This window comes from Ursus maritimus, unplaced genomic scaffold, assembly GCF_017311325.1.
Source record: "Ursus maritimus isolate PB19 unplaced genomic scaffold, ASM1731132v1 scaffold_2, whole genome shotgun sequence".
NCBI lineage: Eukaryota > Metazoa > Chordata > Mammalia > Carnivora > Ursidae > Ursus > Ursus maritimus.
The window spans coordinates 16,631,593-16,648,001 of NW_024424452.1; the positions used below are offsets into that span (position 1 = coordinate 16,631,593).

The window sequence follows — 16,409 nt, forward strand, 5'->3', positions numbered from 1 at the left end:
TGCACAATCTCCCTGAGGTAACCCCCCCCCCCCCAGCACGCTGGCCCCCTTGTAACTCACCCTGGGTCAGAGGCCCACTATTGGGCTGCAGTGGGGGCATCAAAACAGGGCCAGGAGGCCGGGATGCTGGAATAAGCGGGGGCCCAACGGGCGAGGCCGACACCATCAGTGGTGCTGGCAGCACTGGAGGGGTTGGGCCAGGGGTGGGCTGAGTGGAGAGCTCAGGGCCTGGAGGGGGTCGGACTGGGACAGGGCCCAAAGGGGTCCGTGGGCTGTTCACCACCACCACTGTCCGGCCTTCCTGCTTGGGCACTGGCTGCAGCATCCTATAAGGACAAAAACAAAAGGGTGGGTAGGGAGGGAAGGAGAATAAAGAATAGGAAAAGAGGGGCGCCTGGGTGGCACAGCGGTTAAGCGTCTGCCTTTGGCTCAGGGCGTGATCCCGGTGTTATGGGATTGAGCCCCACATCAGGCTCCTCCGCTATGATCCTGCTTCTTCCTCTCCCACTCCCCCTGCTTGTGTTCCCTCTCCCGCTGGCTGTCTCTATCTCTGTCGAATAAATAAATAAAGTCTTTAAAAAAAAAAAAATAGGAAAAGAAAAAAATAAGGATGATGAAGCAGAAACATAACAGAGAGATTAAAAAGTAAAAGGGGTAAAGGAAAAGGACACAAAGGAGAAATAGGAAAAGAAATCCAAATAACGGAAAAGCACCAAGCAGAAAAAGGGGGAAACAAATCAGTGACAAACACAAGGGCCCCTCCCAGAACCCCCCAATTCCTCCAGTACTTTGCATCCATCCCATGTAATAAACATTCTAGCCTAGCCTCCAACTCTCTCCTTTTCACCCCAATTTCTGCTCCCAGCCAGCTGTAGCCACCTTTTCTAGGAACCCATCCCTTTATCCCTCAGCCCTGGTACCTGTTGACCTTCATCTTGACTGGTTTAGGCCGGGGTGGGGGGTCAGGAGCAGTAGCCACCTCTAGCAGTACCCGGCGGGAGAGGCGGTGCCGGGGTAGAAATGTGTCAGCCTCATATCTAGAGACACGACCCTCCAGGCCAATAAGATCAAACCGACCCATGTCTATCCGCTGGTACAAGAAGAACACAAAAGCATGGTGTCAAAGGGACCAATACGGCAATGACTTCTTGGATATGACACCAACAGCACAAGCAACAAAAGAAAAAAACTGATCAATTGGACTGCATCAAAAACTACCAACAAAGTGAAAAAACAAGCTATCAAATGGGACAAAATATTTGCAGATCATGTATCTGATAAGCGGTTAATATCCACAACATACAAAGAACTCCTACAACTCAACAACAAAGCCACCCAATTAAAAAAATCAGGCAAATATGCCGAATAGACATTTCTTCAAAGAAAATACACAATAAGCACACGAAAAGATGCTCTATTATCACTAATCATTAGGAAAATGCAAATCAAAATCACAATGAGGTACAGCCACCTCACACCTGTTAAGATGACTATTATAATAAAACAGAAAATTCCAGGCGCTGGCAATGATGTGGAGAAATTAGAACCCTTGTGCACTGCTGGTGGGAATGTGAAATGGAGCAGCTGCTATGGAAAACACTACAGCGGTTCCTCAAAAAATCAAAAACAAAACTACCATATGATCCAGCAATTCTATGTCTGGGTATGTACCCAAAAGAATTGAAAGAAGGGACTCAAACTGGTATTCATACACCCATGTTCATTGCAGCATTGTTTATAATAGCCAGAAGGTAAAAATAACCCAAAGCGTCCATTGATGGGTAAAGAGATGAACAAAATGCCGTATATATACATGTATAAATGTGGATATATACAGATATGTAGACATACATATGAAATAGCATCACCCAAACTTAACAAGAAAGGAAATTCTGGCACACGCTACAACATGGATGAACCTGGAAGACAATCTGCTAAGTGAAATAAGCCAGTCACAAAAGGACAAATACCGTATGCTGCTATTTACGAGTACCTAGAATAGTCAAACTTAGACAAAGTAGAGTACTGGCTGCCAAGGGCTGGGGGAAAGGGGACAATGAGGAGTTATTATTTAGTGTGTGTGGTGTTTCAATTTGGAAAGATGAAAAAAGTTTTGAAAATGGATGGTGGCGGTGGTTGCACAACAATGTGAATGTATTCATGCCACTGAAACATATGGTTAAAATGATAAAATTTGTGTATTTTACCACAACAAAACCAAAAATTTGGGGGGGGTGGCCAAAAAGAGGGAAGGAACAGGAAAACAAAATAATATTTAAGTATCACTAACATGTCAGGCACTTTCAAAAATATTAACACAATTTTCACAAACATACTGCAGATAATAGGCCTTCACAATCCCTACTTTCAAGGACAAGCAAACTTAGGGTTAGAGATCAATTAATAATTAGCTTGCCCAAAGTCACAGAGTTAGAAAACAATGAAACCAGGGAAATAGTGCTCAGTTTACAAGGAGAGAAGGATGCAAAAGGTCGGACTCCAGCCTAAAGAAAAGGATGCAGGGTTGGGGCAGGGCCAATAACCTTGGGAACAACTTACCTGGAGGGGGTGGACATCAGTGGCTCTTAGCACCAGAGAGGCGGTGCTGAAGCAGATTCCTGGGGTGATGAAGGGGGAGGTAACAGGTCGAGGGTCAAACAGGTTTGGATGATTGCAGACTTTCCGCAGCTGCATCAAAATGTTGATGACACTCATGAAATGGCCTGTGGCTAGTGTCTCCTTAGTTCTGGGAGAGAGGAAAAATAAATGGGGCATCCTGACAATCACATCTGTTCCAGTACAGGGCCCCAGGGACACCCTCGATCCTTCCTTACGTGGTCTGTGCCATGAAGTCATCATAGAGACAGCGCTGACGCTTGGAGAGCCGGCAGCGGATAACATGCTCGTATTTTTTAGGCATCTGCTTCTCAACATCCACCTTAACTCGGCGCAGCAAAAAAGGCCGCAAAACCTAAAAGCAAATAAGTAGGAGGCTGACAGGAGAACGACGGGCACGGAGCCCCAGCCTAGCCCCTCTAGCTGGGTCTTGGCCTGATGACCAGCAGAATCCTGGCTTAGACCTTCAGTAAACACTCATGAAGCCATGAAGCATGCCAGGAATCACTCACACAGAGAGGAATCAAATATAAGCCCTCCGCCCAGGACTTTACTGTCTGTTGAAGGAGATACACATAAAGATGATAATACCACTCAAGAAATGCTTAAAAAAAAAAAAAGACACTGAGGGCAGAGCAACTAATTATGCAGAAGGGATGACTCAAATTACATTTCAGGGAGGAACTATAAATTTATAACATTGTGAAAGTTGGAAATCCAGGAGAGAAGCTGAGAACAAAAATTGTGGCAGTGACAGCAGCATAGAAAACAAAAGGCAAATCTGAAATCCCAAGAGGTAAAATCTGATAGGACAGTCTTTAAATTGAATGGAAGAAACAGAAAATAGGAATATAATGAAGGAAAGAAACGTAGCTAAAGATGACTCTGGTTTCTATTTACCAAAATAACAGCGTGACTGAACAAAACAGAAAATAGTAGGCTGTAAGACTTGAGATGTTTGGCTTAAATAGAATACATTCAAGAGAAACTCTGAATTAAAGACATCAAGTCAAATTTAAATACAGGTTAACTGATTAAGAGAGTAAAAATACAAATTGGAGAGTTTTTAAAGCCTTAACATATATAAACTGAGACAAAAGCGTAAAGATCAGAATGCTGAGAGATGTTTTTTTTTTTGTTTTTTTGTTTTTTTTTAAAGATTTATTTATTTATTTATTTGACAGAGATAGAGACAGGCAGCGAGAGAGGGAACACAAGCAGGGGGAGTGGGAGAGGAAGAAGCAGGCTCTTAGTGGAGGAGCCTGATGTGGGGCTTGATCCCATAACGCCGGGATCACGCCCTGAGCTGAAGGCAGACGCTTAACCGCTGTGCCACCCAGGCGTCCCATGAGAGATGTTACTTAGAAGCTGTGCAAAGCAGCTGAGTGTCCAACTCTTGATTTCGGTTCAGGTCATGATCTCAGGGTCGTGGGATTGAGCCCTGCATCACACTCTGCACTCACGGACGAGTCTGCATGTTCCTCTCCCTCTGCTCCTCCCCCTCCCCTTCTCTAAAATAAAAAAAAAAAAAAAAAAAAAAAAAGCTGGACAAAGGAAGAGGAGCCAGAGAAAACAAAAGAAAAAAAAACAAGAAAAAAACAAGAGAGAATCCAAAGAAAGTTGAGGAAAGCCTGGTAAGAAGAAATCTAAGCAAGGACTGATCAGCAGTATCATTCTACTCAGAGAATAAAGACAGAAATGTCACTATTAGAAAAAAACAAGTAAAATGATGACTAAGATGAGGTCACTCAATTCAGCAATGGGTCAGTCACTAGAACACTGTCACCTGACAACTGAGTGAATTCAGCTCTGCACCAACTTCCCTCTCCCTAAAGGTTTTCTAGGTACCGCCCCTAGTTTGCCACTCCCAATACCCCTGCCAAACTGCTACAGGCCCTACCTTGTGGAGGCGTTTTACTAGACCCTCATTGTACTCTTGGCTGCCCTCAATCATGCCAGTTAGGGGATTAGAGAACCATTCTTTAAACTCGCGATGGGACTGGAAGACATGGGGCATCAAAAAATGCATCAAGGACCACAGCTCCATGAGGCTGTTCTGCAGTGGAGTTCCTGTGAGGAGCAGGCGTCTCTGGCTGCAAAGAAACAGAGGGAATTAGAGGGAGGGTGATCAGCAAGGTCCCGACCTTCTGAGCATCCTACCCTTCAGGCCAAGTTAACCCTCCCACAAATCCCCATTTCTATCTCCACCTGTTGAAGTTGAGCAGTGACTGCCAGCGCTGTGACTTGAAGTTCTTGATGTTCTGTGCCTCATCCAGAATGAGATAGCGCCAGTTCTTGCGACGGAAGGCCTGGTGGTCCTGCAGCACCAGCTTGTAAGACGTGATACACACATGGAAGGCATTGGGCTTGGTCCAGCCCTGAGGTATCAGGAGAAAGCAGCAGACGGTGCGGTGAAAAGAAAGGATAAAGAAAAGACATGCTAAGGTCCTCAAAGGACATATCAGGTATGGAGAAAAAAGAAAGTCCCAGGAGCAGAAGGCAGCAACAGAAAGGGGAGGAAAAGGAACTCCTCTGAGGAAAGGGCCTAAGAGTAAAAGAGGCATCAATGGGCGGTGGGGGTGGGGCGGGGCCGGGGGAATATCGATCACAGGGAGAGCTAACCTGCCGCTTGAGCTTCCTCTCTTTTTGGGCTCCATAGTAAGTGAGGATTTTAAAGCTGGGGCACCACCGTTTCAGCTCCATCTCCCAGTTCAGCATCACACTGGTGGGGACAATGATCAAATGGGGACCCCAGTTACCTGTTTAGCAAAAGAATGAGAGATGTACAGCATGGTGACTATAGTTAGGAATATTGGATTGCATATTTGAAAATCACTAAAAGAGGTGTTAAAAATTCTCATCAGAAGAGAAAGAAGTTTGTGTTAACTCTGTGGTAGTGGATGTTAATTAGACTTGCTGCGCTAATCATTTCACGATGTGTGCCAGTATCAGAACCTTATGCTGGGTACCAGAAACTCACAGAATGTTCTATGTCAATTATACCTCAACTTAAAAAAAACAAAATCGAAAGATTTTAGGCAGAATTTAAAAAAGAGACGGTAAGGAAATACGAACTTTGGGGCTCTGTTTTGGTTCCTCAGGTATAACCCTGACCAATCTATCCTAATGGCCCCTCCTAAGAATCCTAGCACCTACGCTGGCATCTCCACAGTTACTGACCGGAGTCAATGAAGCTACCAAAACAGTGCAAAACGGTGAGTGTTCACCATCCCGCAGCTAGTCACCATTAAACAGGCTTTGCAGGGAGCTGGCCAAGGAGACCCAAGAGGAAGGGCCCTGCCTCATTACCTTTTTCACAGGCCAAGTGGGCAAGCAGGGAGATGGTCTGGATTGTCTTGCCTAGCCCCATCTCATCAGCAAGAATACCATTAAGCTTCTTCTCATACATAGTAACCAGCCAGTCCAGCCCAATGTGTTGGTACTCCCGGAGCTGGCCCCGCAGGAGCAGGGGGATGGGTGTCTTCACCTGGTAGGGAGGAAGAGAGGTATCACAGCAGAAATGAGGCACTGGTCACTAAGAAACAAAAAAGTCAAGACAGGAGAAAGCAGAAGCTGGGGTCAGGGGTTACCTGCGTAGTGGCCAAGGTATAACCCTTGGGCTGAAGACTTTCAGCTGCCGCAGCGATGTCAGTAATTTCCTTCTTAGGGCCTAGAGTGGTGGCAGGTCCTGGGGTGGGAGGTCCACTGCCCCCATCTGCCTCACTCTGCTCTTCATCCCGGGCAAGCAAGTACTCCACCCCAAAGTCATCCTCCTCCTCCTCCTCCTCTTCCTCATCTGCTTGGCTCTGTGATCGAGACTCCTCTGACTCCTCGGACTCAGACTCCTCCGATTCTGAAGTGCCGCTTGTCTCTTCGTCCTCTGAATGCTCATCTTCCTCTTCCTCACTCTGCTCCTCAGCAGATTCTAAAGCACAAGACCAAGGCTGAGTGCGCACCATACCTACTCTTCCGTGTCTCCCCTCCGGTGTGCCCAGGACCGCACACTCACCTGACTGACTGCTACTGTCCTCTTGAGGACCCTCTTCGGCTTCTGTGGCACCCTCTGGTTCACAGTCAGAGCTGTCCGCCTCACCCTCATCTTCATCTTCATCCTCGCTAGTCCCAGAGCCCGGGGCAGAGGCGTCGGAAGCGTAGGCTCCTGCATACTGCTGCAGCAGCTCCTCCACAGACAGCTCGCCTGGACAAGAAACAACGGATGAGCTTCCGGGTGCTTCAAGGGAAAGGGGGGAAGGGGGAGGGGTGTGCGTGGTGCCAGTTCATTTTATCTAGGTTTCTACAAACACTACTGGGCTCAGGTCTGAAGGGAGACAGAAGAGCTTGCTTTCAGCAACAGCTACTAACGCCAAGCCCCACAGCCTGGGCTAGAACTGTGCACACTGCTGCCTTCCACTGGGAGGAATAATATCAAACGAAATCTCCTTTAAGGTTCAAGTCAAACATGGCCAACACCCTCTTACGTTAGCTCCACTAAGCTATCATAGCACTTTGTTCAAACTTCCACCATAACCAGTCGTCATATTCTATTTATAATTATTTGTTTACATCTGTCTTTGTCATTAGACCTGGAGTTCCTCCAAGGGGGATAAAAAGTGTCTTATTCATCTCTTTATCCCTGGCATTCTGCACAGAAAAGACAGCAAGCGGATGCTCAGTAAACGTCTGGTGAATGTCACCTTCTCGAGCCAACTCGCTCAGCTCCATGGCATGATCCACCTCCCCTTCCAACTGCTCCTCAGCTGCTATAGTATCTTCTTCATCCTCCGCTAGGAAAAAAAAAATGAAGCAAAATCAATGGGAACAGAATCAAAGGACCCAGTCCAAGCTGAAGAGAGAAGAAAGCATGAAATGTTAGGTCCAGATAATTCAAAGGGGAAGGAGCAATAGGAAAAAGAGAACAAGCCTGACCTTCATCCTCATTGGCAGTAAACTCTTCGTCATCCTCATCGGGATGCCAAGGCTGTTTGTTGCGCTGTGTGACAGAGGGTGGGGGCTTCACCTGTATGGCAAAGAAGGAAAAGGGAGAAGACCTAAGGTTAGAGCAGCAGGAGAAAGGTACAATGTTGAATACGATGTCACAGAACAGTCTCTCTGTCCCACTGAGTGACAGCTGCCACTGGCACAGTCCCAGGGCAAGGATGCAATCAAGGGTTTTCTTTCAGCACCAGCTACCAAATCCTGGCCCCACCGCCTGGAGGAGGATCTGTGAAAGTGCTAGGTAAGAAACACAGGCCCCAGCACCATCCGCACGCACTCGGACATATGAGAAAGAGACAGCTTAGGTCCAGAAAGACTTCAAGATTATCATCCCAGCTCCAAACCTACAAACCAATAGGAAGTATGGGGATCATTTCACAGAAGTGGCAAGAACCAGATTAAGTATTTTTTTCAAGGCCACACAGCAGTTAAAGAGTAGAGGACAGTACGCTCTTCCACCACAGCACCAGAAACTGCCCAGCTCAGAATGCAACTTGCCCCAAACCCAGACTCTTCCCTATCCATCCCTAAATGAAAGCCAACTGCCCTACACCAGGAAGAACTCCTGAAAACCACAACCGACCTTATACCCCAGAACTCTACCTCTGCTCCCACTCTGAGTCCTCCCTCTACCCATTCTCCCCATACCTGTAACACCTGAGAGGGCTCTTCTTCACCACCCTCTTCAGGCCCATCTCGGGTGTCACTGTCGCGAGATGAGGGGGTTCTCGAGGGGCTGGAAGGCCCTCCTAGCAGCTGAGGGGGGAGGGAACGGAGCAGCTCTTCCAATGGCAATTCTCCCTCACGTCGAAGCAGCTCAATCTCACGCCTCTGGGTCTCTGCATCATTGCCTTCCTGTTGTTCTTCAACCTCAATCGTCTCCTCATCATCCTCTTCCTCCTCTTGGGGTTGGAAGTCCCCATCTATAGCAGGAGAACAAGGTCACAAAGTCCACGGGGCCCTGCAAGCCACAGGGTGGGTTTTCAGCTCTGGAAAGGGTACACGAGGAAGAGTAACAGAGCCAAAGAGGACACACACCTTCATCGTCCAGCCGGGAAACCGGAGGTGGAGGACTAGAGGCAGCTGAGGAAGAGCCAAGGCAAGGGGAAGAGCCAGCTTTGCTGGATGCTAGCGGCTGGTTGAGGCTCTGAGATAAAAGGTCTGAGTACTTTTCAGTTTGCCCCACAATGAAGTCCAGGTGCAGGTCCAGAGCTTTTTTACGCTTTTCCTCAAGCCGGGACTGTTGCTTGAACTGCACCACCTGCCACAGCATGAAATGGACAGGTCACGAAGATAATCTTTTATTCATGTACTCTTTTACCCCACATTTAGGGAAATTTCCTCTGTACTAGCCTCTAGAGGGAAAAACTAAATGACCTTTAAAGTGCTTCTGAGGAAAGCACAAAGGGAGCACAGGAAAGAGAAGAACCAGTTTAAAAACTTCAGGCATCAGGGAAAGATTTACAAATGTATCTGGGGTTGAATCTTAGAGAGTAAGAAGGTGTTCCCTAAGTGGGCATGAGGAGAAAGGCACTCCTGGCAGCAAAAAGAACATGAGTAAGTTACAAGGGATGTGCAAAAAAAGTAGTATCTGAAATAGAAAAGAAAAGGAACTGGCAGGAGACAAAACTGAATATACAGACAGAAACCAGGTAGTACTTGAGAAACAAAACTTAATATACGAGAACAATTTGATTACTAAGAACTTCGATGGTATTTTAACAGGTAAATGGCCCTGAGAGGTTTTAGGAAAAGCATGCTGAATACCCTGCAGAGGACAGATTGCCTAGAGGGATCAAGAAGTCCTATTAATAATATCAAAAGCAGGACCATATTTTTCCACTGTATTTCTTTCTTCTTTACAGCACTCAATGCTACAGAGATCCAATGTACAACAGAAATGTCACTGGAGTTGCCTGAAGTTAGAATATTCACTCTCTCAAGGAGAAGTTTTGATTGTTCCTGCTACCATGCTACCCACCAAGCAAACCTAAGGCATTTCCCTTTCCCAATCCCTGATGCCTACCTTCTCCACATTGCTCCAGAACTGCCTGACGTCCTTGGCCATGGTGGAGGCGATTCGACGTAGCTTGGCCTGTTCTTCTCTACGAGCCCGTTCCTCTTTCTGCCGCTGCTCCTCATGGTGCCGGATGACCATGCGCACAACCTGTGGGAACAAGGAACCAGAGTGAAAACACTCCAAGGCCAGTCTCCTGCTCCTTCCTCAAGAGCAAAGAGAATAATCAAGTCCAAGAAATCTGGGAAGTCAGAGCTTGCCTCCTGAGACTATGGGCATTAATAAGCACCCTATACTGTTTGTTCTGTTTGGTTCCCTTCAAACCAACCCACTTATCAAGGAAAAGGAAACCTGGAAAAGAAATATGGAAGGTAGGCCCGGTTGATGACATACCTTACGGGCTACACCCCGTTTCCAACGACGCTCCTGAGCAAAGTCAGCAGACAGCCACTGCATCTCCTCACATAGATAGTCCCAGTGGCCTTTGGGGCGGGGAGGCTCGGGCACTTTAGGCAGCCTCTTCAGTGACCAGAAACCCTCCTTCCGCAGCTCAGCAATCCGAGTCTCAATCTCAGCTTCCTAACGAGGAAGAGCTACGTCAATCAAGTTACTGCACATATATGCTACCTCGTGAGCACAGCTGAATTCCTGGGCAGTGATTATATATAGGCACTGTCTGGATAGAGTGTTTTATGTGTCTTAAGTCCACATACCAATCCTGCAAGTAAGTAGGTATTATAATCTTTTCAAGTGAAGGGGGGGGAAAGATCAGAGAGATTAAGTGATTTATTTGAAATCACACAACCAGGAAATGATAAGAGCTGGGAATTAAAAATAGGTCTAATGACTCCAGACACCAGATTTCATGTTCTTTCCGTTATTTCACTCAATCTCCATGCCCCAAGAACATAGGAAAGACTAAGGAAAACATATTCCAAGGGAAGCCTCCAGAGAAGCAGGGAGTATACCCTTCCTTACAGACTGGATACAAAGGATCTTCATCACTGTCGAATTCTGCTTGAGAAAGAGTTATGTTCACGCTTAGAAATATAAAGCCCAACGTACACAATCTTATTCGTTTTTACAAAAATATTTTTATAAAAACATACATTCTGGTGAATTCTTACGTTATACATAAAAATATTAAACAACAGTTAGGATGACAAAAAGGTAACATGTTTCTACAGTAATTAAATTTCATAAGCAGAAAAGTGAAAGCATTCGAAATCAACAAAAGTGACTTAAAAACTCAAGACAACTGGGCCGCCTGGTGGCTCAGTTGGTTGAGCACTGGACTCTTGATTTCGGTTCAGGTCATGATCTCAGGGTTGTGGGATCCAGCCCCCGTCAGAACGGACTCCCTGCTTGGCTTTTCTCTCTGTCCCTGTCCCTCTGCCCCCCCCATACTTCCTCTCTAAAATAAATAAATAAATCTTTAAAAACAAACAAACTCAAGACAACTGCCCTCATTATTCTTTTCCTCTCCTGACAAAAACTAAATCAAAGGAAATAACAGCCAGAGATGACATAGGGGAACTAAATGGCCCGACGGTGAGGAAAACATGAAGAATGGCTTTCAAATGGCTTTCAAATTTAAACATGCATCAGAATGATCTGGAGTACTTTTTAAGACAGACTGCTGGGCCCCACCCTCGAGCTTTAAATGGATAGGTGGAAGAGGGGTACCAACAAACTTTCATTTTTAACAAATTTCCCAGGTGATGCCAATGCTGCTGGTCCAGGGACCACACTTACCACTGGGTAAGGCAAAAGAGGCTAGAGGATAGAAATGAGAAGCAGAAACCAGTAAATCTTAAGAGCCTTACAGTTTACAAAGTACTTTCTTGTCTATTTTCTTCTTCAACTTAGACCTCACAATGGTCTACTGTTAGACTACTACACCACCTCTACCTTACAGTAAAGGCTCCTCAAGCAACTTGCTCAAGATCGTTAAGGCAGAGCCTATACTCTAAATCCACAAGGAAGGAAATATAAAATGCTCATGGGACACAGAAGTTGAGGAAAGAAGAATCCTCATAGGCCTTCCCGGTACGTACATGCTTGGCCTGCTCTGCAATCTCAGCATGGCTCTTCTCCCACTTTGGGCCCTTGTTAGCCAGGTCAGCAGCCTGGGGTAAGCTGAGCCCCTCCAGGGGCACTGTGGCACCATCTGGGGGCCCTGGAGGTCCATCCAGAGAGGAATCTTGAGCTATATGCTGGGGGGAGATGCCGCCTGCCCCACTAGAGGCTGGGGAACTGGATGAGGCAGGGGACACAGGATTGCTGCCTGTCATGCCGTCCGACACCATCTAGAAAAACGGAAAACGACAGATAAAATGAATGCTTAGCACCACACCAGAAGTTCTCATATCATTTCATTCTACATTATAAAAAAACCCTCCAAAGTAAATGCTCAACCTCGTTTTTATAAGCACAAATATACAGGATATTTTGATAAGGTATTCAAGATAACAGACCCAAGTTTATAGATGCTTGGCATGCAAAGAAGTTATAGCCTGACATTTACACAGTTCCTGAATTCGAGAATACCATAGCATGTAATTTCAAATGCTAACGATCCTTTCAGAACCTCAAGAATTTCACTCACATAAACAACTCCCTACTCTTCCTTCCTTTACGCAGCCAGTATGGCAGATTCACCTATTAGAATAAATGTGAGTTACCACCAAATTCAAAGAGCAACAAAGACCACCACCAAGATCACTTAAACCTCTACGTTCTTCATCTATCTTGGTAGTTTCCTTTACTAAGAAGGTGAGAAGGGAAGAGGCGTTCTAAGGCGTTAAGGGAAGAGGCGTTACTAAGAAGGTGAGAAGGGAAGAACTGTTCTCAAACACTCACCTATTACTTTACAAAGTACTGCACAACCAATATTAAGTAGAGAACAAAGTCTCACTTAAATGTGGACAGTGAGGAAATTCATAAACATCACTCCGGCACAGTAGCCTCACAGGTGTGCCACTGAAATTCCTACCTCAGTTAAATGACAAAAGACTGTATCACAAAATTCCCCAGCTGCTCAGGAAAATTATAAGTATCAAATCCATACCCATCAAAAGCCTACTCTATGCAAACCTCTATATGTCTACTCTCAAAAGCCACATTTTTTCACCTCTGGCACTGCCTTAGTATGAGAAAAGCATAAACACTACACACCATCTACAATGCTTACATTGCTTCAATTCCTAAACAAACAACTATTCTCAAAGCTCACAGTCTTAGGAGCATGTTGGTCCAACCTCCATTTCCAACCTGGTCTAATTCAACCCTTTTCAGGTAACAAGGAGTTTCTACACTCTTAGCGATCAATATTAAATTAATGGCAAAAAGAACATAAGTATCTAAGAGGATTGATGGTCAACCTGAGCACCAGAAATTTTCTAAACACAGATAGCTAGGATCATGGAAACGTGGCTAACTTGCCACATTTCTTCTGCCTCAGAGCCAACAGCCCACAAAGCAGAAGCAGAAAAGGAACCCTTCCCACTTTCAAACCTGTGTCTGCAGGATTGGGAGCTGAGGGTGAGCAGGGGAGGGGCTGCTCTGCATGGTCCCACTCCCAGGCTCCTCTTTGGACGCCTGAAGAATGACTGGGTCGTTATCACCACTGCTGCTGGCCGAGGGGCTGGCGTCCGGCTGCAGGGCATGCTGGGAGCTGGCCTCATTCTGGGCCACCGGCCACCGGGACCCGCCTTCCAGGGCCCGGGGCCCACTAGGGCGTCCCAGCCTCCGCTCAGGTCCACCGGCCTCTGGAGCACCTAAAGTAGGGTAAAAAGAGTAAAAATGGGATTTAAAATGATAAATGAATCTAGGGGCGCCTGGGTGGCGCAGTCGTTAAGCGTCTGCCTTCGGCTCAGGGCGTGATCCCAGCGTTCCGGGCTCAAGCCCCATATCAGGCTTCTCTGCTGGGAGCCTGCTTCTTCCTCTCCCACTCCCCCTGCTTGAGTTCCCCCTCTCGCTGGCTATCTCTCTCTCTCTAATAAATAAATAAAATCTTTAAAAATAAATAAATAAATAAAATAAAATGATAAATGAATCTAAAAAAAAAACACAAAAAACACAAAACACAAGAACGTTCAAGAATAAAGATAATGAACAATGATTACAGCCTATGTTTCTTGAGCTTCCACTATGTGTCATAATTTACTAAGCACCAACTTGATATGTTCTATAATCCTCACACCTATGTTGCAAGCCAGGTACTTTTCACACCTTAATAAATGTTTATTTAGTTCCTTCTATATACTAAGGATAGAGACAGAAAATATCCCTGACCTAAATGAAGCATGCATTCTAATACTTTCCCTATTTTATAAGTTAGAAAGTTAACACACACAGAGACCTAAATGGCTTGTATAAGGTCACACAGTCAGGAATTGACAGAAAGACTGAAACTTAGGTAGTCTGATGCCAAAACCATGGAGAATGTGCTGCTCTCCTTGGGAGAACCAGGGTGATCAGACCTTTCTCTATCCACACGTCCAGTTTTGTTCTTGCACCACTATCATCAAACCAAAAATACTGACTTATAATGTTTCTCATTAATTATCTCAAACATCTCTCCCATTCGCATCAGTACACAAAACAGTATCTGAACCCTCACCTGTGTGAGCTGAGACCACACCCCCTGTGAAAGTCTGTACTTCCACGGTGCCGCCGTACTGAGGGGAATCAGGCCTAAAACAGAAGGGAAGGAAAACAGCCGTGAGGAACAAATCCACATTTACCAACATCTATCAAAGCCTTCTTTACAACAACTTTTGAGGCTTTTAAATATACCCAAATCAAAGGCTGAAAAGAAGAGAGTTACAGTAAAAAGAAAAGCTCACATTTCCAAAAAATAAAAGCAAATCATGTTTTGCGAAAACAGAATTCCCTAGAGACCTAAGATTCTGGCTGGAGGAGAAGCACCAAAGTGAAGCAAAAAAAAAAAAAGAAAACAAAAAACAAAAACCTTTGAAAAGCTTAAGTGTAAAAGGCTCCAACCACTGATCTGAGAGCAAATAACAAAGCAAAAAGAGCTGTCACATCCAGAAGCTCAGAAAGATGTTGGCTCTCCTTTGCAGTTAGGGTTGAAGGGAATCACAGGAGAATCCTGCCCTCCTCAGGGCAGGGCCCTGTAACTCCTATACCTGAGCCATGAGACACTTCCCCAAACACAAGAACTGCAGCAGGAGACATTAGAGGAGAAGTCAGAAATGAGAAAGACCGCTCAGCAAAGAACCGTGCCCCGGAAACAGGTGGGGTAAACCCACCAAGGGCCCGGAAGTGTTTCCCCAGTGTTTAAGGAAATTCCTTCACCACGGTGTAGCCTTCCATTCACTCCTTCCTCCGCAATAGAGTCACAGGACCCGAGCTAACCAGAATCCAAGACACCTGAACTCTTGACCCCCGGCTTCACTGCTCTCTCCCAACTCCTTCCAACAGACTGACCCGGCGTGACCCTTGACCTCTGCCCCAAGTTGCCACTAACCCTAAGATAGCCCCGCCCCCTCCTAGACTCCCACCCCACCCAACGTGCGCTACGGACTGGGGGAGGGGCCCGCGCGTGCGCGCCTGGAGGTGAAGAGAGCCGGCTGCGCGCACCGCCCGGGGGCTCCCGCCAGAGCCCAAACCCACGCACACAAGGGTCGCAGGCTGGGAAGTCTCTCATCCCTACCCGTCAGGGAGCCCCCCACCACCAGACCGCGAAGGGCTGACATAAGGGAGGGTTCGTGCCGCCAGGTCCTGGTTACTGACTGGATATGGTGGGCGCGCGCCCCGACTCCTCGTCCCACGCCCCCCTTCCTCTTCCCGCGCGCCCCTGGGGGGGGGGCTGGGGTTGGTGGGCGGGCAGGAGCGCACCTGGGTCCGTCCTCTCAGGGCTCGCTCGCTCGCTCAGGCACGCGTGCGCAGACGGGCGGGAGGGGAGAGGAGATGCGCCCGGGCCCTGTGCTGGCCGGCCTGGCCCCCCTCAGCCTGTCTCTATGGGCGCGCGCCGACAGCCTCGCGCACCGGCCCCGGGGCCCCGGCCGAAGGTGCGCGCGCAGCACCCCGGGAAGGTGGGAGGAGAGGCGGTGGCGGAAAGATGCGCGCGCAGTCGCCCGTCAGGGGAGGGGGAACTGTGGAGCGTCCGCCATCTTGTCTCCCTCTCCTTACCTGCGTCCTCGGGGGCGTGCGCACCACCCCCCCTCCCGCCGAGGAGGGGGGAGGGCCCCCTCTTGGCTGCCGCCTTCGCGGCCTTTAAATTCCCCTGGGGCCCGCGGCTACTGCCACCGCCTTGCTTCCACTGCCTCCTCTCACGGCACAGAGATGCGGGCGGTGGGTGGGAAAAATGGAAGACGCTACTCTCAGCGAACCGCCGCCGCCGCTTCCGAGGCCCCACCAAAATGGCCGCCGCCGTCTCGGCCGCCACCACCACCACCAGCACCACCACCACAGCTCACTATCGCTATCGCCGGCGCGGCCCGTCCTCTCGCGAGAGACAGTAACTGGAGGTTGGGGGAACGGGGAGGCTCGCGTGAAGCGTAGGGCGCTGCCTGAAGCGCAAAGCAGGCTGGGTGATGTAGTTCCCTTGGAGATTCCGCGCTTGCCCCGCGGCAGAGCGTCTTTATCCTCCACCAGAGAAAGTGCCAGTGGAGCTGCATTGCGGCTGCCAATTCAGACCAGTCCCCCGTTTTTTAATAGATCACCCAGAGAGCTGAAGCAATTTGTCAGGTGCTTTCAGCAAGTTAGCAGTAGAGCCTGGGCCTCTGGATTCCCCACCGCAGTCCGCTTACAG

The 16,409-nt window shown here is 47.6% G+C and overlaps 1 protein-coding gene and 1 non-coding gene across 5 annotated transcripts in view; both read right to left on the reverse strand.

The window, feature by feature from the left end:
- LOC103657870 (Snf2 related CREBBP activator protein) overlaps positions 1-16,001 on the reverse strand; it is a 32,782-nt gene extending 16,781 nt beyond the window's left edge. For 2 of the 4 annotated variants that reach the window (XM_040635063.1, XM_040635061.1), the window contains exons 1-20: positions 15,788-16,000; positions 14,253-14,326; positions 13,145-13,407; positions 11,686-11,937; positions 10,022-10,207; positions 9,638-9,778; positions 8,650-8,872; positions 8,260-8,534; positions 7,543-7,633; positions 7,311-7,400; positions 6,626-6,814; positions 6,207-6,541; positions 5,926-6,103; positions 5,239-5,375; positions 4,825-4,994; positions 4,517-4,709; positions 2,835-2,971; positions 2,560-2,746; positions 921-1,090; positions 61-326 (exon numbers count right to left, since the gene is read on the reverse strand). In XM_040635063.1, the coding sequence (XP_040490997.1) occupies positions 61-326; positions 921-1,090; positions 2,560-2,746; positions 2,835-2,971; positions 4,517-4,709; positions 4,825-4,994; positions 5,239-5,375; positions 5,926-6,103; positions 6,207-6,541; positions 6,626-6,814; positions 7,311-7,400; positions 7,543-7,633; positions 8,260-8,534; positions 8,650-8,872; positions 9,638-9,778; positions 10,022-10,207; positions 11,686-11,937; positions 13,145-13,198 (3,274 nt within the window). In that variant the 5' untranslated portion in view covers positions 13,199-13,407; positions 14,253-14,326; positions 15,788-16,000. Of the gene's footprint in view, positions 1-60; positions 327-920; positions 1,091-2,559; positions 2,747-2,834; positions 2,972-4,516; positions 4,710-4,824; positions 4,995-5,238; positions 5,376-5,925; positions 6,104-6,206; positions 6,542-6,625; positions 6,815-7,310; positions 7,401-7,542; positions 7,634-8,259; positions 8,535-8,649; positions 8,873-9,637; positions 9,779-10,021; positions 10,208-11,685; positions 11,938-13,144; positions 13,408-14,252; positions 14,327-15,493; positions 15,642-15,787 lie in introns of those variants that run through there. The other 2 variants (XM_040635064.1, XM_040635062.1) reach the window with 2 other exon arrangements.
- Positions 7,724-7,852, reverse strand: LOC121104093. The gene has a single exon (XR_005836471.1). It is a non-coding gene; the product is annotated as a small nucleolar RNA SNORA30/SNORA37 family (small nucleolar RNA).
- Positions 16,002-16,409: the final 408 nt, after the last annotated feature.